At 36.7% G+C, this 24563-nt stretch overlaps 1 protein-coding gene across 1 annotated transcript; it reads right to left on the bottom strand.

The window, feature by feature from the left end:
• Positions 1-195: 195 nt before the first annotated feature.
• Positions 196-24563, bottom strand: LOC149835939 (proteasome subunit alpha type-7). Its single transcript, XM_090010725.1, has 3 exons — positions 24306-24563; positions 15194-15608; positions 196-617 (listed from the first exon to the last, which is right to left on the bottom strand). The coding sequence occupies exons 1-3, from the start codon at positions 24476-24478 to the stop codon at positions 450-452; spliced, it is 756 nt and encodes a 251-aa protein (XP_089866851.1). The 5' UTR covers positions 24479-24563; the 3' UTR covers positions 196-449.

The following is a 24563-nucleotide window of genomic DNA, read 5'->3' as shown; positions in this document are numbered from 1 at the left end:
TGGTTTTTATGAAAACAACAAATGTCATTATCAAGAAACTTGGAGGTGCATTTTTTTTCTGATTGATGAATATTGAGATATATCAATTAAATAAAAAATGGCTACTGTTTTGCGATTTGTTAATCAAAGAGGTCATGCAGTCGTACGGTTTTTAAGGCTCGTAAGTGTTTATGACACAAGTGTTGTTAACAATAATTGAATATGTATTCTCAAAGCAGATTAACCCAAACACAAAAGAACATACCAAACTACCAACTATACCTTACCTAAGTGGACTTAAAGCCAATAGCCTAAGACACACAAAGATCATACACAAAAGTATATGCGGTCAGTCTTTCGAAAACAATTAATCCTCAAGAGAAACAAGTGTGGCCATCAAAGTACAAAAGAACACCCAACTTTCCTCAAATGATTTATCAAGATATTAGCAGAACGGATAAGAAAAAAAATCAAGATGTGCTCTCTTTAGGAGGTGCCTTCTTGGCTGCTTCAGCAGCTGCCTTTTCTGCTTCAATTTCAGCAACAATTTCATCAATTTCTGATTCTTCCAGTTGTCGCAGTCCTTTATCTCTTGTCATCACAGCAACCTCAATGTTTTTCCCTCCACTCTCAACAACCTAGCATTAAGATTTTCGAGGAGAAATTTTATCAGGTGAGAATACAGAAATACACAGTTTGTCCACAGGTTAATCAGACACTATGCTATGCCTGTCAAAAAAGAAGACAGAAAGAAGAGTAGATACAATCCAAAAAAAATAACAAAACCAAAACCTGACAAAGGAACCGGTCTTAAACTCAAGTACATTATCATAAAATGAACAAATGAAATGAAAATTTTCTAGTATAACTTGTTGATAAGGATGGCAGTGGACCGGGGGGAAACGGCGCCCCACCTCACCCTGTTTGGACTGGGGTGGAGGACATGAAACGGGGATGGAGGCAGGGATGAAGGTTAAAATCAAAACTCATGGGGGATGGAGGCGGGGGATGGACTTACGCTTTCCCCCGCCCTGCCCCATCCTTGATCCCCGTTAGTAAAATAACTAAAATGCCCTTAAGGATAGCAGTGGACCGGGGAGAAACGGAGCCCCGACCCGCTTTGCCCCGTTTGGACCAGGGATGGAAGCAGAGATGGAGGTTAAAATCAAACCCGTGCGGGAATGGAGATGGAGATGGAGGGCAGAATTTTGAGATGGAGAGGGGGTGGAGACCTTGTCCCCCACCCCCGCCAGTCCACTGCCATCCCTACTTGTTGAGCATGCTTGGACATGGACTACATTTTCCTAAAGACAAAAAAGTTAATGAGAGAATGCTTCCTATCTGCACAAGATGCTTTAGAAAACACCCAAGCATCAATTGACATTGAATGTGGTGAAGAAACTTCAAACCGTGTCACAGTCAGCATGCAATAACTTCAAGGCACAGAATGTAAAGGCATGAATACAGAGGAAACAGGGATCCCGTTAAGGTTTTAATTACCACCAGACTGCCAAATGTCCTCGACTGTTGGCCTTCTGCAGTGCTGACTGGTACAACAACCAATGTCCTGGATGATAACCAGATCATGCTCCTCAAGTGAGCATTTAGATTAATCACAATGTACAGCTGCCAATCTAGCATTTAGGCAAAGCACAGATTGGTGACTATTGCTACTACAGAAAATTTCAAAATTTTCCACCTTATGACTACTTAAAATAAGGCAATAAGTTTTGGATATCAATGGTGAAAAAAAGTAACCAGACCAATGTTGGTATGGGGTAAGGTTCACAATCAAACTATCAGGCCATTTGATTTTTGAGTCGGGCCTGGGTTTAGGTATCCCTGAACCAACCCCTTTTTGACACACAATCTTATATGTCAAAACCACAGTAACCCATGGACACTAATACATTCACCACAATTTTACACCCCTAATAAATTTAAAATGACAGGGTTTACAAATTAATTGTCACCAATGATCGCATGTTGTAATTTTATAAAAAAATAATTAAACGCAATGTACACCTAATAAAGGGGAAATGTTTTCCCCCAGTGAAAAACTCTGAACTTTTTATTTCTTTTTTTTCTTGCACATCTGACCCTCCATACGTGATTGGTTTAGTAGAAACCGGCCTTTGGATCGTGTTTTTCTGATGTGTATGTCAGATTTTCAGAGGGTTGAAAAATAAATGGCCTACAATATACCGAATTTTCAACCCTTAGAAAATTATATTGTTACATCGAAATAATACAATTCAAGCGAAGATTCATTTTGACCAGTTGAACACATCTATAGGGTCAGATTTGGTCAAAATGACCCCCACCCCACCACCCCAATGAGTTTCAACTAAGGGGTTTGGATACCACGAGGGTAGCCAATATTTCCCCATAATAAATGTGTCATTTACTCATAATATTACAGAAGTCCCATGGTGACACTTAATGCATGATTTTCAAACTTGATAGAGGTATAAATTTGTTGATAACACGTTGACATTCAGAGGTGAGATCAAACATTAAGCCCTCTCTCTCTCTCTCTCTCTCTCTCTCTCTCTCTCTCTCTCTCTCTCTCTCTCTCTCTCTCTCTCTCTCTCTCTCTCTCTCTCTCTCCACGTCCGTGTGCATTATATATTTATCTAATTATTTATTTGAAAGTAAAAAAAAACATGTACAACAAAAAGAAAAAGAAGTGATGAAATATCACCATCATAAGAAAAAACAATACTGAGAAAATAAACAAGGGGGAGAAACCAGCTCCCAGTCACCAAGATCCCACCTAGCTCTTATCCATTCCAAGTTATTTATCTTTTACCCAAACTAATGTTTCTCCCTACACTGTATTAAAAATGTATTGTAAGTTCCTACCTCAAATTAAAGAAAGATGGGACAAATACTTTGGTCATATATTAAATGAAGAATGGAATAATGAAGTAGAGAAAGATTTTAATACCTATTGAATTTTGGACGTCAAATGATAATATTGAGATAACATGGTTAACTAAATTGTTTAATAATGTTTTAGCTGCAGGAAAAATATCAGAGCAGTGGTGATAGAGTATGTTGATTCTTATATATAAGAATAAATTTGATATTCAAAATTGTTCTAATTAGGGGTATTAAACTTATGAGTCACACCAGAAACTACAGGAGAGGATAATAGAACAAATTTTGATAAGAGAATCAAATGTATCAGAAAATCAACTTGGTTTATGCTAGGAAGGTCAACGATAGAAGCTATTTTTTTGTTAAAACAGTTTATAGAAAGATTTAGAGAGACAAATAGAAATTTGCAGATGGTTTTCATAGATTTGGAGAAAGTTTATGCTCAAGGAACTTAATTTGGTCAGTATTAAGGAAGAAACAGATCCCTTGTAGTTATATTAAAGTAATTCCCGATATGTATGTAGGGGCAATTACGGTTGTTAAAACTACATGCGGTGAGACAAGGTTGCTAACAATTAAGGTTGGGTTACATCAAGGGTTTGCCTTAAGCCCATACTTTTTTTATTTAGTTATGGATGAAATAACGCATTCTATCAGAGTAAAAGTCTCTTGATGTATCCTTGCGTATGATATAGTATTGGTTAATCAAGATAGAGACAATATACAAAAGCAACTAGAACTTTGGAGTAGCATATTGGAGGAAAATGGTTTAAGAATTAGTAAAACAAAAATTAAATATGTAGAGTACAAGTTTAGTACAGAAATTAGTGAGAGCAATGTCATAAAAATACAAGATATGCTTGTTCGACAATGCCATAAGTTTTGGCATTTAGAGTCTATATTACAATAGAATGGGAGATTTAAAGAAGATATCACTAATAGGATCAATGCCCATCGGGTTAAGTGGAGACAGGCTAGTGGCGTGTCATGTGATAAAAGGGTACCTCTACAATTGAAAGGACATTTCTACAAGACAGATATAAGACATATACTATTCTATGGAGTTGAATGTTGGGTGACTAAAAAGTGACAAGAAGACAGTAAATATGCATATGCTAATATGGATGTCAGGGGTTACAAGAAAGGATAAAATTAGAAATAAATATATTAGAATGTGTTTGGAGTCAGACCAATAAAGGACAAAATAAGTGGATGAAGTTTAAGATGGTTTGGACATATTACACAAAGACCTCTCATGGCGCCTGTGAGAAAGGTTGACATGGTGCAAGTAGAAGAAACTACCAAAAGAGGAAGACCACTGAAGATCTGAAAGAAGACAGAGGTGACAAGAAAATTGCAATGTGACCAAAGTTGTAGCCCACCATAGACAGGAATAGAGAAATAGAACTCGCAAAGCCGACCCCATCTAGTTAGGATAGGGCTTGTTGTCGTTGTTGATGATGTAAGTGCCTAGCTCTCCCCTTGAAGATTTGCTGGTTTCTCTCCTTCTAAATCTCCCAAGCCATGGTGAAAGCCACCACCTCCAAATAGAGTACCACTTCTAACATTTTTCCCTAGATAATCTTCCCAAATGAGTTCTCACAAGAATGAACTTTAGAGAGCATATCCTCTATTTTGACTATGCCAATGCAAACTATCTCTGAAAGAGAAGGCATTGTGCAAAGAAGTCCAAAGCATCTTTGTGCTGGACATAGGGCCATTGGTTAGTTAAACTGAACCTCCTGCCTAAATGTTTTAAGATGTGATGTTTATGGTATGACATGAACCATTTAGAAAGGATAGTTCTTGGGGTGGCCCCTCTATGTCAAACGGCTTTTTATGGAAGCGAGAGACTATAGGGACCACAAGGGAAAGGTAGCAAGATTTGATGACAAAATTGCCATCTATAATGCAACATCATTTAGTGCAGACCTTATTGTTGTGAGTGTAAAGTGTCCCAAATACCACATAAGTTCTTCCCATTTGTGAATCTCCTCCTTAAAGTGGCTTTTGAATGGCAGCTATCATGCGCCCACATCCTACATCAAATGCAAGATGTGAATGCCCTAGTAAAAATGGGATGCAATGTCCAATTTGGTGCTGAAATGGCGGGACAAGGTCGTCCACAATCATTTGTCCTCAACCAGTTGTCCAGGGCATCAAACACACCCTAAGGCCCCTCTGAATGGTGGCCCATCACCCCCCCCCCTCCCATGGAGTAATTGCCACACACATTAGAATCGCTATTCAAAGGACAAAAGATCATTTGAGTGAAGAGTTCCTCAATGGTGTTATGGATTCTCTTTTTTTTTAAGGAAGGTCCTTCCAAAATTTGACTTTGGAGTCATTGCTTACCATGAGTTTAACCCTTTCTGTGAAGAGTCAAGGCCACCCACCTACCCTCTCCACATGAGTTTGAACCAGAGTTCCTGGAAGCACCTAGGCATATGGGGAAGCGCGCTTCCCCGATACGCGCTTCGGAAGCACGAAACGTCCCGCTTCCGAAACGCATGGGGAAGCGTCCCCCTTTTTTGGGAAGCACGCTTCCCTTTTATGGGAAGCGTGTTTCCCTTTTATTTCATTTTTTCCATTTTTTTCGCTTCCCCCTCGCTTCCGAGAGGGTTCATAATTTTCTTCTAAGTGGTCTCACGCTTCCCCGCTTCCTAAAGTTTTGAAAGTGCCTCGCTTCCCGCTCCCGCTTCCAAGACTGGTAACTCTGGTTTGAACTAAGATGAACCTTGAGAGATTCTCTTCAAGACCATTAAAACTCAAAAAGCAATTTATGCTTAACCTTGGGCCACCAGTTATCAACTCCCTGGACAATGAACAACCATATTTCATAACCTTTGTCTGATTGAAGATGGGAGGATGACCAGGCTCCAATTGGCAAGATAAAGTACATAGGGAAGCCACAGAGCTTTAATTTTAAAGGAGTAATTCTAGCTGCACAAGACAAGCATTTGTCCCAAATTTCTTTTTCTAACCCACTCTATGTAGTCAAAATCGGTGATTATGTGCCTAGTCTCCCTATGTGTCAGGTCAGCGCCTAGTCCAAGGCACTTAGGTGCTTGGATTGAAAAGGGATGACTAGGCACCTAGTCAGAGAATAGGCTTTTTTTCTTCATTACGTTTTATGAAAGAAGAAGCATAAAAAGCAGTCTCTCTCTCTCTCTTCTTTTGCCCTTGCTTCCCCTTCTTCCTCTTCTTTGGTTGAGACTGAGAGACTGATGTATATGATGTATATATATATATATATAATGTATTTTTATGATATATAGTTATGTGATAAACTGATAATATATATATATATGTATTTTCTGTAATAAACTGATTTTTTCATATAATTTTTTGTGAAAAAATGATAATATGATTATATGATAATTCATGTTTCATGTAGTCATTTATGTGATTCATTCATTTTTATATAGTGATTCATGTAATCATGTGACTCATGCATAGGAAATCAGGAATGTGTGTTTAATTTGATCTATTTATTGTATGTATACAAGTTGATTAGATCGATTTATTGTATTTTTTGTATTGTATCTATTGATTGTCATCATTAATATCATCATCAACCCTTATCCCAACTACATGGAGTCGGCTTTACGAGTCCTATTTCTCCATTCTTGTCTATCTAGAGCTAAAATTTCGGTCAGTTTACAATCTTTCATGTCACCTTTAACTGTCTCCTTCCAAGTCTTCAGCGGTCTTTCTCTTTTCCTAGCTTCTTCTACTTGCACCATGTAAACCTTTCTCACAGGTGTCGTGAGAGTGTATACATACATACATATATATATATATACAATGTGTACATTGTGTAGTATATTTGCACATACATAACCAATAACATGTATGAATATAAAATAGATACAATACAATCTATGTAGTCAAAAGCCCCGACTAGTCCGTCTAGTCGATCTAGGCGTAAGTAAAATGCCTAGGCTTTGCAATTCCTAGGTGGGTACCTTAAAAGGTATCAATTTTGCCGACTAGGTACCGACTAAAGTGCCTAGTCGGCGACTAAGCTGCCTCCGCCTAGGCACGAGGCAGTTTAGTCATTTATTATTCTTATATATATTTTGCTATTTTTTGTATATATAATTATATATATATATATATGTGTGTGCGTGTGTGTGTGTGTTATTTGTTCTGTGATATCATGAAAACACGCTTAGTTATTATATATATATATATATATATATGTGTGTGTGTGTGTGTGTGTGTGTGTGTGTGTGTGTGTGTGTTACTTAGCTTTTGGGAATTTTTATGTGAAACATTCAAAGCATTTATGTGAAACATTCAAAGCATACCCAGTTCATTTTAATTGATTATGCTTTTTATATATGTGTGCGTTACTTTGTTGCTGATGAATTTTTCTATAAAAGCCTGAAAGAATGTTTAGTATTATGAATTATGTAATATGAAATTTATGTGTTATTGTGCTTCTGTGAAAGGTTGAAAGCATATTTTGTTGATTATACTGAATATGTTATAAATAATTGAATATATATATATATATATGTGTGTGTGTGTGTGTGTAATTATATATGTATATTCTGGTTATGTCATGTATATTAATATATTTTGTGAAAGCATGTATAATTTTGTACTTGTGTAATGAAAACATCTTATTAGTAAAAGAATTAAACATATTTTTATGTATATTTTGTGTACCTTTTTATATTTTAATTAGGGTACCAACTAGTCCCGCCTAGACGTCAACTAGTCTTTTAAGGGGTCTACTGAATAGGCACCGCCTAGCGCTTTTGACTACATAGAATACAATCAATAGATACAATACATATATATATATATTGATATTTACATTTGATTTGTTAGCAAGTCATTGTAATTTTTCTTTTACCTTTTATTTTCTGTACCTACTAGTCTTACTAGTCCAGCTTAGTCTCTTACTAGTCCATTTATGGGTCTACCAACTAGTGCTTTTGACTACATAGAACCTACTAAATAAAAGATGAAGCTATTACACAATGAAGAAGAAACACTAGGAAGAAGAAAATGGAGGCAAGCAAACTAAGAGTAGCTTTGTTGGAACAACCAAGAAGGAAAATACAACCAAGAAAGAGAATGAAGTGTCATCAAGAAATCAATGACTTGTTGTTGGTCCCTGGCCTCACTATCTCGATCTTAGCATTTAATGCACTCATCATACTTTACACACTTGGTGATGGGCATCATTAATGCTAAGGCATCTGACAACTGTTGAAATCGATCATAAAACACTTGAAAAAGAGTAATTTTCTTCCCTTAATGCTTTTAGTTCTTGCCCTAACTAATACCTTCTAGCCCAATTTGATTGCCCATAAACTTGTCTCAAATACCCCCAAGCATCCTTGGCCGCTTCATACTTATGATATTAACTGCAATAATTTGTTCTACTGAACCCAATAGTCATGATTTCACCTTTGAATTATCCTTATTTCACTCTACAATATCGGCATCATAGTTAGCATCTCCCTTAGGTTTGGATTTGGTACCATCAAGATATCTAATATAACCAAAACCTTTAACCATCGTTCTCATGAATGCAACCTAGTATGCAAAATTTGTTTCATCAAACTTGATGGGTATGATCTCAATGGTCGCTTTCTCCATACTCACCAAACTCCCAAACTACAATTCCAAAACATGCACAAATGCAGTAGACATAGCCAAACCAGATGCAATGTGTGTTGTATATATCACTATTACAGCAGACACAACACACAGAATAGTATCACACTACTTGCTAGACCAAAACAAGCAACGAGAATATGCATTGAAGCTCAAAATAGGCTACAAATACTAGAAGCAAGCAAAACTCTGCACAATATCAGTACCAGATATGCAAACACACATTAAAGTGCACTATTCTCCCAACTACAGCAGTCGATACCCAAAAAATAGCCAAAAAACCACTTACCGCCCACCACTAGGTACCCAAAATCACTTCAAATCTCTACTAAAACCATATTTAAGCACCCAAACTGCTTCTAACATGTTTCTTACACAAAAATGACCTGAATCCAACAAATCTACATGCCCAAAAAACCACCGATAAACCCAGGCTAAGCAGATTAAGCAAATCTGGACCAAGAATGATGCCAAATCCAGAAAATACTAAAAAATCATAGAAAATGCAATACAGCTAAAATTAATGTGATTTTGTATTCAAAAGACTCGTAAAATCACTGCCTATCAAAATCCCACATCAAACAATACAGATTCCAAACTTCACTTAGGCATGCTGATGTCAGCACCTCGAAACTCAAGCCCAGAACCAAAGCTTCAGTGAGTCACAAATGAAGCCTCTCCAACACCCTTCCACAATCCTCGAAAGACCTCTTCTTAGTGTGCACATGGCTCGAATACTATATTACACAATGAAGAAGAAACACTAAGAAGAAGAGTCACAAAGACTAAGAGTAGTTTCATTAGAACCAAGAAGGAAAACACAACCACAAAAGGGAAAGACTCCCCTACTGCTTGTAGTAGCGGTCCTTATATATTGTATTAACAATCGAAAAATGATCGAAAGAAAAAATCTCTATTTGATGGGGCTTCTCCCTATACCTATGAATTCCATTGGACCTGGAAGAATCTTTTTGGTCTCCCAATATCAATAGGTTGATTGTTTCGCTCATGTATCTTCCAAAAGGGAAAAAGATCTCTGAGAGTTTTTTCATGGATCCGAAAGAGAGTACTTGGGTCCTCCCAATAACTAAAAGTGTATCATGCCTGAATCTAAAAAGTGTATCACAAACAGACAAATATCATTGACTTTAAAATATAGAGAGTTAAAAGTACAAAAATACCCTTACAAATAATAAAATCTACAAGAAAGAAGGGTAGCACACTAACTATGATACATGTATTACATTTCTCAACAGAAGTCACTTGGGTTTTATAAATGTGAGCAAGTCAAATGGTAACCAAGGTCTCTATATTAAAGGGAACAAGCAAGCACTTCGCGTTATCGATCCTACATCCTATAGACTTCAAAAGTCGTTTTCAATGACTACAACCTTCACACTTGTTAGGGACTTCAATTACCAAAGATAAGCATATCATCTGCATGTTACAAATGAGCAAAGGGGGGATACCAGGGATCTCAATGCCCTTAATGAAGTTAGATTGGACACCATTCTTGAAGACAATGCATAGTATCTCTCCAACCAAGTTAAAATGGAGGAGGAAAGGGGATCCCCTTGTTGAAGACCTTATTTTAGAGGGAAGCACCTTCCTTATGATCAATAAGAATTGCAATGAAAGTTGATTCAAGGCAAGTCCAACTAGCAATTGCTAAAGACCATCTTTTTCCATCCATAAAAGAGAACTTCACTCCATGTTATTTCCATGTCTATATTTAACATAAAAGCTTTGATTGTGTGCGAATGAATGGAGTGAGCAGACTCGTGGACAAACATGTTAGTCTCCATAATGTTTATCCTTTTCAAAACACTTGGTTTCAAGATATCAGTGGAGGATGCAGTTTTACCTCTTGGCCAGCGTCTTGGAAATGATCTTATAGATACTATCAAGGAAGACAGGTTTGAATCCATGGCTCCAGTCACTTTCAAAATAAGGAAAAGGTTTCATTTATTCCAATGCTTTTGGAATCACTCCTTAAAAAACATTGATCAAATCCAACTGGTAAAGGTCCTAATACTTTTTAAAAAAGGAAATTGTGCAGGATGCTCCAATAGAAAAAGAGCTTTCTTTATGTTAATTTCTTTGAATGGCCTCTCTAACCTTACACATTCTCAGAATCAAGATTGGGAAAGGGTTCACTATTCAAATAACACAAAGAAGTGTTATCATGAACAAAGTGATTTTAGAAATGTTTAGTGGCTCTACTACTGGCGTCCTCCTCAGTCTTGTAGGTCTGACCGATGGTCAGAATGCTAATCATGCTGAATCGCCGTTTCTCTAAGGTCATATCGTGGAAGAATCAAGTGTTTGCTTTCTTTCCATTTAGTTTCCTTTTGAAATATGCCACTCATCTATAGAATTCAGGAAATGCGCGAGTGTTGACCTATGGCTCTGATTGCAATAGCCCAAGATTTCAGTTGGGCAGTAAGGCCTTTACCTATTTGTTGCCATTCTCCTAGTCAAATAAGTAAGCTCTCTAGCTTTTACACATAGTGAGGTAGGATGTCCATGTACCCGTTGTGTGCTCATTCACTAATTATGAAATTTTGTCATGTAGGCCGCCCACCCTCATCTACCACTTATCAGCATAAAAGTGCTTGTCACTGCCTTCTGTGACCCCACTAAATGAAAAAAAACAAATTGTGACCCAAAATTATTATTGAAAGAAATCCCCCTCCCCCCAACAAAATAGAGTGACTAACCTCAACAATCTCCATCAAAATTTCTCTCAAAAAAAGTATAAAAAACAACATCAAAACAAGGAAGTAGTCTAACTTCTTTAAACATGGGTCTCACTAATTGTTGAACCAGATCCTAACTACACATGATAAGGAGATCTGCCAACCAGATCAAAGTTATCCATGAACAAGTTGAAAAGTCTCAATCCCTTGTTATAACACAAAACTTAGTTTAAGTCTTTGATGCTTGGGCTACAGTCAAAATGTTCCCAAATAAATGAAGGAATACATAAATTCTGAAGAATAAGTTCAAGCTCCAACCAGAAAACCTCTTTCTCAGTTGGTGACCAGACCATAAACTATGCCACATGGGTGCGGGGGTGCGGCAAATATATATATATATATATATATATATATATATATATATATATATATATATATAAAGTTTTAACAGTTAACAACATTAACACTAATGATGGACCAAGCCCCCTCCCTATCCTCCCTCTTTGTGCAGGGAAGGGGCCGAGCCCCCTCCCTGCACTCTCTGTTGGCAGGGGAGGGGCCAAGCCCCCTTCCTGTGCCCTCTTTGTGCAGGGGAGGGGTCGAAGAGGAGAGGAGGAGAGCAGAGGGAGTCGGAGAGGAGAGAGAGTACCTCAGGAGGAGAGGTCCGGCGACGGCGTCGGGGTCCGGAGAAGAGGTCGATTAGCGTCGGCTTCAGGAGGTCGCAGCATATTTGATCGGGCAGAATTTTTTTTTTAATCTAAAAATTAGACACAAATAACCCTGGGTGTGTTGACCGCACCTAGGGTCGGGTTGACCGCACCTAGGGTCGGGTTGACCGCACCGGGTGCCGCACCCACGTCGCGTCGCGTCAACGCGGGTGCGGCACCCGGCTTGCCGAGTCCCTATGACATAGACCATAAACTATCATGACCAAAAGGATAGCACCGCCATACCCCTCCTCCAAGACTATTGATTGACAAGGATAACTCTCGAACAGCCACACATCTTCCTTTGCTATGTCCTCAAATCCCTGCTAACCATCCATTTGACTTAGAGGTGCAATGGCGCAGTCCCTTCCAAATCATATCAATTGTATCAAGATCCATTTATGGATCTCTGTCTCTAAAATGCACATGAATCAAGTTCACGAGAAAGAGCTTTTTATCCACTTTAGTGACACCTAAGCTGTTCCATGCACTGTTCTTCATGAAGGAAATGGAAGATTCAATCCTAGTGCCCCGCCTACCTCTTGGTACCCTTAGGGAGTCAAATTCTTGTTTTAAGAGATGTAGCTACATTGAGAGAGGTTTCCTTTTTTCAGCTTACCGTTCTTTTTTATTTATACTTAAAACTAACAAGTTACACCAATCTTACCTGAAACACAGTAAGCTAGAAGACTTGTCCAATGATCTGCTCGGTGCTTCCTCCAAGAAGTTCTTGAGTTATTTAAGAGAAGGGGTCCGCAGAAGTCAAAATAATTTTGGTGTAAAATGGTCTAGTAGAGGAGAGAATTCAAGGGCTAAAAGGGCTATTATGAGAGAAGGATAGTCAAAATCATGGTCAGAGACAGGCCAGCAATCATCTAGATAAAAGGGAGAATAGGGGGAAAGTAGGCAATTTAAGTTCCAACTTTCTCCCTAACCATGACTAATACATGATATGAACAAAAAGATTCTAATGACCTATTGACTGCAGTTTCTTTTTGGCAACAACCTAGGGCAATCTCTAACTTGGGCATAAAGGGTCATACTTGAAAGCATAATGACGAAAGTTTAAAACAGGAAAATAACTGCAGCCTTCTCTTGCACTTTTATTGGAAAAGTACCAGCAAAAATAAACTAATCAAAATTTTAAGAACAAAAAAGCACATAAAAATCTAAAAAACCCTTTGTCTAATATATAGCTGGCACAAACAAATATCACGATTTTCTTGATAACAAAATAATATTGCAATTTAACTATTTAAAATGATTACCAAAATATTGCATTTTTTGTAATAAAATATCACCAACATTTGTCACTGTGTTTGGAAGCCTATAGCTGGGCTATAATAGTTATACCCAACAGCCACTTTACATATGACCATCACCTTGTTGCCTCTTGTTCTTCATGGCATCCTTCAATGACCAGATACCATGGCAAGAAAGGCTGAACCCTCGGGCCCACTACTGCAAGAAGAATCCCTCAAGGCTAACTACATGATCACAAAAGGGGGTGGAGAGAAGTTTGTGGGGTCCACCAAGGTTCACAAGGATCCTATAATACATTAAGTTATGAAGATGAGTCAAGATTTTGCACAAATACATTGTGTCTCCACTAAGCTAGTGATGTCTCTATGAAACCCTTCAAAGAAGACCAAAGGTTGCCAGTGATGTGAAGATAAGAAGGGTCTTTGTGTAGAATTGATGCTATGTGATACGCCTTCATCCCTAATGAGCAGGTTGTTCTTGGGGTCATTATTGAGACTTTGTCTGGGGTCAGACCTATAGGGGCAACAGACAGCCAAGTTGGAGTTATTCTTAACCCTGCTAAAGCTGCATTTAAGGCATTCAATTATCCTACTAAATTCAAGACTCAAGCAACAGCTACACCATCAGTCAGCCTCCATTTTGGTCAACAAATTTCTCAATGTAGGATCATCCATATTCTCAAACGTTAGAATACCACTCACCATTGATCAAAAGTTTCGGTGATTTTAGCCTCTTCTTTGCTTTTGATCAGCCTGATAAGAACATCAAGTTTCTGTGATTTTAGCCTCTTTGTTTCCAATATCCAGACTGTTGATTATGCTTTATAGCACAAATGGCAACCGCACTATAACTTCCAATGGATCATAGTCAGTCTAGAGTCTAGATCATTGCCACCAATATCAGTATCAGCATTTTCTCAGCAATGCATTTCTCAGAAGAATTTCAAATTAATTGCTTTTCTGGAAAGAGTCCCAGAAAAAACTTGTTAAAATTGAAAAAAAAAAGAGGAGAAATAAATAAAGCAAGTCATTGATGTTTTCAAAGTAATACAAGAAGTAGCAAAACATCAAATGGTTAAGGACCAGGCGGGCAGGGGGGGAGGAATGGAACAGAATGTCTTGCCTAAATTCATGAAGTCAACAATTTGAAATATTTGTGACAGTTTTATGTCATAGATTGAAAAATGACAGTATTTTCAAACCATATGATAAACGTGATATTATTTTGTGAAAGTTTTGTGATAATATCATGATATTTCTAAATTATTGAAAAAATTGGGACTACTATTGGATATCAGGCATAACAAGCACAGATTAGAGGACTTTTGAGAATAAAAGTTAGAAGTCCTTCAAACATGTCACTTGGACTGCAAATGCAAGGATAACATTACAATGAAATTAAGCTTTGAGGCCCTAAAATTACTGATCCACATCCATGACACCACATATGGTTATGCATGCTCCTCGACACTATGCAGAGACAATCTAGGGACATGTTTGCAATGCCTTGTGACTCTAGTATTTTCATAGCTTCTTGTGATTTTGAACCATAATCATAGAAGAATCATAGGGTGTTGCAAACATGAGAAAGTTTTGCCCTGAAAAAGTGATTCTCCTTGTGAATCTTACGGCCTTCTAACTTATGAAAGCTAGTCACAGGTCAGACCCTGTGACGAACTTTAACAAGTTAGACGCTCAGCTGATAATCTGCAAAAGCAATGACATGACATGACATATTCTCACACAACCAAAACTCACAACCCAAAAGGAAACAAGAGAAACTTGTGCCCGAGAATGTTCATCATGTGATATACATTCTCAGGGAAAAAAATTTCACAGCTTTCCAAGCTGTGACCAAAGAAAACATGCCCTAGATTTCCACACCCCTACTTATATATATACCCTCATGATTCTGTGATGAAGCTTTTCCAATATCCAGGATGAATGTAATGATAGGCTAAGCATAGATAGATGAGAAAAATGTCCACCAAAAGTTTTCTTAATTAAAGAATGATTAGCAACTTACTTCAAGCAGAGCACGAATAGCTAGCTTTACAGTGTCTTGCCCTGATGTCTCTTTATAATTCTTTTCTAAGAATTCCCGCATGGAATTGGAATTTCTCCCTGTGGCATTGGCTTTCCAGGCAGAAAAGGTTCCTGAAGGATCTGTCTGATAGAGCGATGGGACACCAGTATAGGGGTCAAAGCCAACAATCAAAGTTGAAAGACCAAATGGTCTGACACCACCACTTTGAGTGTATTTTTGTTGAAGTCCTGCAATATAACGTGTTATATACTCAACGGTTACAGGGTCCTCAACTGTAAGCCTGTGACTCTGGCATTCAATGCGTGCTTTGTTTATAAGAACCCGTGCATCTGCTTTCAGCCCAGCACATGCCAATGCAATATGATCATCCAAATTCACAATTTTTCTGACAGATCTGGCAGAAAAAGAGCATATGAAGCAACAGTAAGCAACACATGCAAAGTTGACTTGAATAATATAATCATGTGGTATATTCTGAAACTATTAGACTAACAAGCATGCAACTAGATACTGTAGGAAAAAAATATATGGACTAATCACTATAAGATTTTATTTGTAGTTTAAATAAAATTTTAACATTGAATATGTAAACCAACTTAATTAGACAATCTTTCCCAGTCTTGTCATTTTTGGCTTTGAAAATTATTAGTGAACCTAGAAATCAACAACAAGAAGTGTTTCCCCTCTGCAATATCCTTCTTTCTTGTCAATATAGATGGTTTGAGTAACATCTTCAATGTGCTTTGGCCCCTCACTTCTATTCAATTTCTAGTTCTATTTTCAATATTAGGTTCCTGAAGATTAAGATTGAATACTTGTAAGGCAAAACTTTATATACAAAGTAAGCACAACTAGGTGCCAACCTAGTCATAGCCCTACTACTTAGGCCTAGGCCTAGGCCTAGGCAATAGGGCCTTCCAACTAGTCGATGCCTAGGATGACTAGTCGGTCAGCTAGACTATCCTATCCCGCATGGGCAGAGGGACAGATTAGGTTTTCTTTTTAAGTTAATATAAAATGAGGGGAAGTGGGTGCCCTCCTAGAAGAAGAAGTAATTGATCCCAAACCCTAAGGTAACTCCCTCCCCTTTCACTTTTCTTCTTCTTATTGTCCGCCCCTTCTCCTCCTGGCTAATCCACTTCCTTTTTCTCTCCTCTGTTAGAGATTGCATAACAAATGGTGCAGTTTTCCCTTATTTGTGTGGGGCCATTTTGGGCATTTTACTCATGTTATGTATGGCCTAAGATTATAGTATGTTTTGAGGATATTTCTTTGTTAGAGGATGTTATAGTCTTCTTTTTGTTATTAAGGGTATTTTTGACATTTTTCTTGTGAAAGGTTAAAAGGACGTAATGATTCAATCAAAGGGCTTTTTTGTCACCGCCCTATTTAGTAAAGGTGTAAATAGCTACAGATGGAATGAGAAAGAAAAATGGTGCTTTCTTCTTCTCTATCTCTCTATCTCAAGCCCTACTTCTTCTTCCTTCTCCCTTCTTCCTTCTTCTTTCATTCTTCCTCCTTCCACTGTCGCTAATTTTTCGACGTTTGTGTAGCAAATCATCACAAAATGGGGCCCTAATGGGCTCAACATGGTATCAGAACAGCATGATACCTGGGACTCAGTTGAAGTGATAGAAACCCTCTCTCAATATCACGACAGCCTAAAAGAACGATTGGCACCGAGAATGGAGATTTCAGCTTGGGTTTTATCAGGGTGACAGCACACGTTTTTGGAGGATTTAAAAAGGTTTTTTGAAGATTTCTGGATACAGCTATGGTTGTATGTAAGGGCGCCACATTGGAGGTCAAAGGTTGCTTTCCTTTTTTCTGCAGCCATCTGTAAGGACGATTTTCTGGTTCAATCTTGCTGTGATTCAATATTGGCTGCTACAAATCAGTTTATTTGGTCAGTTATTAAATAGGGTAAGAAATGTGACGGATGTAAAGAATCTCCAAAATATGAAGTTGGGTGAGTCTTTTGTGTGCATTGGAGGTGGCGGAAGGTAGCCTTTATATGAACATGCTATATGTTACCTTGCAATTGGGATATTTCTCTGTAGTGACTGCGTTGAACCCATCGTAAATATTGATTATGCTGTGTGTGCTTTGAGGTTCTTTTATCTATATTACTTATGGAGAGAAGCATAAAGTAAAGGGTTTATTGCAAGAAAGAGCAAAGTAAAACCTTAGTCACTTGGTGTATGAGCTTGTATTAGTAATATAAAGTAAATGAGAGGGCAAAACATCATGTTGTGGGCTGTTTATGGCTTCCGCAAGATCTTGTTTGAAGTTGGTTCATTAGTTCAAAAGGGTAAGGCTGAGTAAGAACCTATGCAAGAAGCTCTAAAGCAAAAAGCTTCAGAAAGATAACAGAATGGTAACAATGGGAGATTCAAAGAAAGGAACACTCAAGATTGACAAAGAAAATTATAGGGACGACAAATCTGTCTACTGAGAGTGATATGGAGAGATTTCAAATCTCAAGCGTAAAGTCCAATAAACAAAATAATGTAGAAAGGGCAAGTCTATGGGGGGGGTAGATATGGGACAAAATAAATCCACTTGGTTTCAGACTTGGTACAACCCAAAGCTATGTCACATGGGTGCGGGTGCGGGGATTCGGCACTTCCAAAAAACCCGGGTGTGGCAGGGGCAAAAATGTAAATATATATATATATATATATATATATATATATATATATATGTGTGTGTGTGTGTGTGTGTGTGTGTGTGTGTGTGTATGGTAGTTGTTAAGGTCCATGACATTTATGCCCAACTTACTTTTTACCATTTTTTTATCTTATATGGTTGTTCCCAAAGATGAAAGTGATGAGTTGTGGAGCCTGATTCATTGTTTTTGCCCCTGCAGGAAGGGGGGTCCGGGGGCTCTCCCCGGCGCGGGGTCGGGTTGACCGCACCCGCACCCGCGTCGAGTCGCGTCGACGCGGGTGCGGCACCCTGCTAGCCGAATCCCTGTGACATAGACCCAAAGTCATCGTTCCTTTTGGTTTGCACAACCAAAAAATTATTCTAAAGGTCTCCAGGAAGATGAAAAAATACGGGATTGTATCAAGAATTATGTACAAAAGAATATGAGAATATCCTCAGGTTTTGAGGGAATTCCACGTATAGATATTAAAAAAATAATCGATTTGATCCAAGTCATAGTGGGAGGGGGGGGAAGAGGAGGAGGGAACTGTTGCTACAATTTTACGTATACGTGTGTGTGGTTTCCTATGGTTTTATTAATCTATAACTTGTGGTTATATTCTTATAATTTATTGTGCTTTGTTGTGGTTCTATTCTTGTAATCTGCAATTCTTTTATTACTGTAATAATTTGATGTTGTTTTGTTCTTGTAATATGTAATTATTTTATTAATTTATAATTTGATGTGGTTTTATTCTTGTAATTTATTGTGGTTTTAATCTTATAATCTGTAATTCTTTTATTAATATGTAATTTGTTGTGATTTTATCCTTATAATCTGTAATTCTTTTATTAACCTATAATTTGTTGTGGTTTCGTTCTTGTAATTTGTTGTGTTTTTGCTCTTGTAATGCATCGTGCTAACTGCTAGGCTGTATAGTGTTTATAATTGTATATGCAAATGAATGCTAGCTGTGATACATCATACATGTATAATGTATACTTCCATTTATGTGTGTGCGCGTGTGTATATATATAATTATATATATATATAGGGAAACTGTTTCCTGTTAACCAATTTCTTGTGAACAGGGTATTTGCCTATGTAGTCAAAAGTGCTTGCCTAGTCGGTAGACCCCTAACAAGACTAGTTAGTACCCCAATTAAAAGAAAAAAAAAATCTTTTAGTGATAAGATGTTTTTATCTCGCAAGTACAAAATTACACATGCTTTCACAAAATATACATAAGCAGAATATACATATATAATAATTGTACACACACACACACACACACATATATATATATATATATGTGTGTGTGTGTGTGTGTGTGTGTGTGTGTGTGTGTGTACAATTATTATATATATATATATATATATATATTCAATTGTTCATAACATATTCAGTATAATCAACAAAATATGTTTTCACCCTTTCACAGAAAAATTGATTTTAACACATATATATTATATTCATATCATAATCAGAACATATATTTATTTATTTATTTACCCAAAAAATCATACTTTTAGTCTTTCACATAGAAAATCACAAAAGCACAGTAACACGTACATATATAAATACATATTACATAATCAGTAATACTCAGCATGCTTTCAGCTATAGATCTCACTTTTGCAGCCTTTAACAAAAAGAAAATCATCAGAAACAAACTCTCACACACATATAAAATAAATAAATTAAAATTAATCATGCAAGGTTTCAATGTTTCACAGAAAAAAACCCAAAAGCAAAACAACACAAACACATACATATAAAACATAATCAATATATAATTAAGTAAGCATGTTTTCATCATTTCACAGAATAAATCACAAAAACACACGCACATATACATAATTATATAAACAAAAAATAACCGAATACATGTAATAATAATAATAAATGATTAAACTGCCTTCATGCCTAGGCGAGAACAGCTTAGTCGCTGCCTAGGCACCTTAGTCAGTGCCTATTCTACAAAATTGGAACCTTTTAAGGTCCCCACATAGGAATCGCATAGCCTAAGCGTTTTTCTTAGGCCTAGGCTGACTAGGTGGACTAGTCGGCACTTTTGAGTTTTGACTACATAGGTATTTACAACAGTTTTTTTGCAAATTCGACCACGCAGATGTGGTCGGCAAGGTTCATTTGCTAGGAATCAACTCTTGGATCGTGTTTTCTCAACGAAAAAAATGACTTTTGTTGTTTGAATATTTATAAAAATTTCAGGCTCTTTGATTTTCAAGCCATAAAAAACCTAGATCAGAAGATCCAAGAGCCGGCTTCTATAAAACCAAGCATGTAGATCACATCTGCACAGTCAGATTAACATACACACACACAACAAAAATCTCCATCTGCACGAAACTGATACACACAATTGAATATGTGTGTGTATAGGAAAATTGGTTCCTCCTACCGCCCATACGGTATGGACAGGTGCTGATTTTCAATTTATATTTCACAAATTCAGCCTTACAGATGTGTTCAGCATGTTTTATTTGCTAGAAAATAACTGTAGGATCGTGTTTTCTGATAAAAAAAATATAATTTTATGAGATTGAAATTTATGAAATTTTTGGGTCACTGATTTTTGAAACCTTATAAAAACCTGCTTGCATGTCATGCTCAGGTGATCCAAATGTTGATTCCTACTAAACAAACCATGTATATTGCATCCATAAGGTCAGATTAGAAAAAAGAACCAAAAGACAAAAAAAAAATGTTAAATCAAAACTGTTTGTTCCCTCCTACCTGGATAGGAGGAACCAATCACTATATATATATAGGGTTTATATTTGGTTCTAATGAAGGTACACTACTATTAAGCTAGAAATCATAGGTGCAAGTTGTATCAACTCAACCTGACCACATAGATGTGTTCAACACTGTTTGTTTACAAATGGTTGGACCTTAATCATGTTTTTTTTATTTAAGAGAAACTTTGGTACATGGTCTGTTGATTTTTGAAGAACTTGAAAAGTCTGCTTACATGTCACAATCATATGATTCAAAACCAATTTCCTACTAAACAAACACTGTAGATCTCATCCATAAGGTCTGATATACAAATATATATATATATGAAAAGAAGCTGATCACTACTCAATAGTTATGTACCTTCATTAGTATCATATATATATATATATATATATATATATATATATATATATATATATATATATATACTTTGGTGTATGTGGATCATATTGACTTTTTTATTGTTCTCATAATATTTTTAAAAATTTTCTATGGCATTAATTAGATTAACTCAAACGTTAATTTTAGCAATTTAAATTTTAACTACCGAGTTTCATTCATACTTTGAGTAAGTTATTGTAAATTTTCTATTTTTCTTAACTTTTTTTATGCTCCACCTAGACAATGACCAGCACTTTTGGCAATATAGGGGCCTATGTTTCCTCAAACATTAGAAGAAATTGGGGTCAAATCCCATGTTCTCTACTTTGATCTAAAACTAATTTTTCTAATTCTAATTCCATATTCAGTGACTTCAAATCATGATCACAAATATCAGTTTCAGCTATATATCAGTGAGGCAAATCTCGGAATGTTATAGCTTTTTGATATATATCAGGAAAATCACAGAAATTTAAAAAATGAAATGAAAATTTTGGAAAAAAGAACAAATATGTGTGAAGCAAACAAGCCCTAATATGATAGAACAAACATGATAGACAACCTAAATATACAACGATCTTAGATGTTGCATTGGACTAGATATTCTAGATCAACCAAATCACAAATATTACCTAAATAATAGCAGTCATGACATTACATAGTTACAAATATCAGTCTCGGCTATATCTCGGCAAGGCAATTTTTCGCGAAAATATAGGTTAAGTTGATAAATCTCTGAAAAAAACTCGGTGCTTACAAAAAATAAAAATAAGTAGAAATAAGTAAGAAAATAAGATGTTTAGATAATAAAATGCACATATAATAAAAGAAATAAGTGAAAAATATAAAATAAAGAAGAAAAACATAGCTAAGATATAGAAAAGAAGTAAAAAAAAACTAAAAGATGACTCATATTGTGATATTATCACGATAATATCGCAATATGTACAAGTTTCTGATATTTTCAAATATAGTGATATTTTATCTTTAATATTGTTTTATGAATTTACAGTTATATTATTGCTATACTTTCAAAATATCGCATATATCTGTAACCATGTGATATTATCATGATATTATCAGACTAATATTGCAATGAATATAAATATCCAATATGTTTAATATATCATGATATTTTAACTTTTTATTTTAAAGATTTAATATGGCAATATTTTCAAAATATTGTTCATATCTACGACTATGCTTAAATGCATCAATCAAGCATGAGACCAAATGCCTTGTAAATTCTCCATGTGTTAAACTCTACAAGATACTCAAGTTGCTTTCTTTTCTAACAGCCCCTCATCAATCACAATGGCACTACTTTTTTCTCCTTTAACTTCAATAGTCCTAAACTTATGTCTGGAATGGTGGAAGCTATAGCCTGGAAAAGATGCTGAATAAAGAATATCAATATAATTTGAAGGTGACACACTAAACTGAAACTTATGCAAAAGTCAAAGCAAATGTATGAGTTCTTCCATGCAAGAAATGTCGAGGGGGGGATTTACAAAGGGATAAGCTGACCTTTGCAAAAATTAAACTACAAACTTATAGGTGGCAGCACAATGCATTTTTTCAAACGAACTTCAGAGTCTGGCATTCATTTTTTCAATGGCAAAAGACAATCAAGAAAGAAGAAAAATCATCTCCTTGAGGGTGAGTTTCATAAGGCAGTAAAATCTTAACCCAGGTCCTTTTTGCCTCCATTTCCAGATGGGCCCTGCACGCGTATCAAACACTGCAAAAAAAAAAACACCCCCACCCCCTCGCTCCCTCTTTTCCACCTTTTGAGAAGTATTTCTGTTGAAGAACACTATTTCATCGCCCTGTGTATCATCGGATCAAATTGTTGATTTCTTCATTAAAGTCTTATCGGAACCTGGGTTTCACTTCTGGATTGACAAACTTTGGGTTTTACAACCAAAATTCTGAGGGGGAGGTTAAGATGTACATGTGCCTCTATATATATGTGTACCTATTTTATATTTATGTATAAGTACACGTGATATACATATGTGTGTGTGTGCGTATCAAACTGGTACACACATTATTTTCTACTTTTATTTTATGTAATATGTATTATGTAATTTGTCATGGCTCTATATTCAACTCCAGTAGATGAGAAGGAAACCTTATGTTGCTTGCAAACTTGCCTTGAAGTACAAGGGATAGTTTGCATTGTTTAGTGAATCCATTTATTGGCTAGATCTGGAAACATGTTTATAACAATATAAGTACTATTTATGTTTACCCTAAAAAGAAAACAGCTAACACCATGTAAAATAGTTCTAATTATGTCCATCATAAAAAAGTTTCCTAGTTGTACTTTAGTCAGAAACAAAACGTTGCTTCTAAAAGCCTCAAATATGTCATATAAATGTTATGTGTGAGCAATCAAAACAATAGCACATGCATAAAATTGTAGCTCCCAAAAGGAAACTGCTTCAGTGCCTAGATTTAGTTGATGACCACACATCACAGGTTCAGGACATTAACTTGATTCTTATGATGATCCATACCGCCTTAAGCTAACAAGCACCTGCAACTGTAAGCCACTTCTGGGGGCAACATCACACATGATTATTGGCTAAAAATAAAATAAATTTGAAAAACTGAAAGATTCATTTTCTGGAGAAGATAATGCTGGATATCAACTTTTGTATCAGGTTTTCAGAAGGAAGTACATCAAGAGGTACGTTAAGTAAGGTAAATGGCACCGAAAGTTTTTTTTTTTCAAATGTGTGAAACTGGAGAAAGAGGTGGAGAAAAAAATATGAAAAGCAACCAAAAAAAAAACTCTTACCCTAGGCAACCCCAAATTCTCAAGTGTTCCCAAGATTACAATATTGCAATCATTCTTCGCATCACATTCTCTACAATGTCATTGGCAAAGCAGATTATAACGGAACAATTTCACGGAAAACTCCCAAATCCTCCCAAGGGAGCATTCAACTCACGAGAAAATAAAAAGGCAAAAAAAAAACAGCATGAGGTTTGCAGAAAACATGCCCAAATGAAACACCGAATCTAAAACGGACACACTCTCACACCCTTCAATTCCAAATCCTAGTTCCACCATCACACCATCCGAGCACTCCATCGTCAATCTAACAACTTAATGTTATAAATCATCCGTAAATCACAAAAAAAGGGGCAAAAAATATATAAGAGATAAAGTCATAAAATTCGATTGGCAGTTGAGACTCTAACCATAAACCCTAAGGGAGATGACGAGTAAGAATCATCAAAAACAGAGAGAGTGCATCTAGAGGTTCTGTGAAAGAAGAGGGGTACCGAGAGTCCTGGAGCTTGGCGGCGGACTTTTTTTCGACGCCGAGGACAATGGTGTCGGTGCCGCGGACGCCCACGGCGGCGTTACCCTTCCGGACGGCCTCGAGGGCGTACTCCACCTGGAAGAGGTGACCGTCCGGAGAGAACACGGTGATCGCGCGGTCGTATCGAGCCATTCTCTCTCCCCCCTTTCTTTTTTGTTGGCAGGACAGGAGAAACGAAAGCGATGATGCAGAGTGGAGGAGAGACCGAATGCTGAGA

The sequence above is a fragment of the Nuphar pumila genome, chromosome 6, assembly GCF_984573655.1.
Source record: "Nuphar pumila chromosome 6, dmNupPumi1.hap1.1, whole genome shotgun sequence".
NCBI lineage: Eukaryota > Viridiplantae > Streptophyta > Magnoliopsida > Nymphaeales > Nymphaeaceae > Nuphar > Nuphar pumila.
The sequence above is the reverse complement of the archived record's forward strand: the minus strand, read 5'-3'. Positions and strand labels throughout refer to the sequence as shown.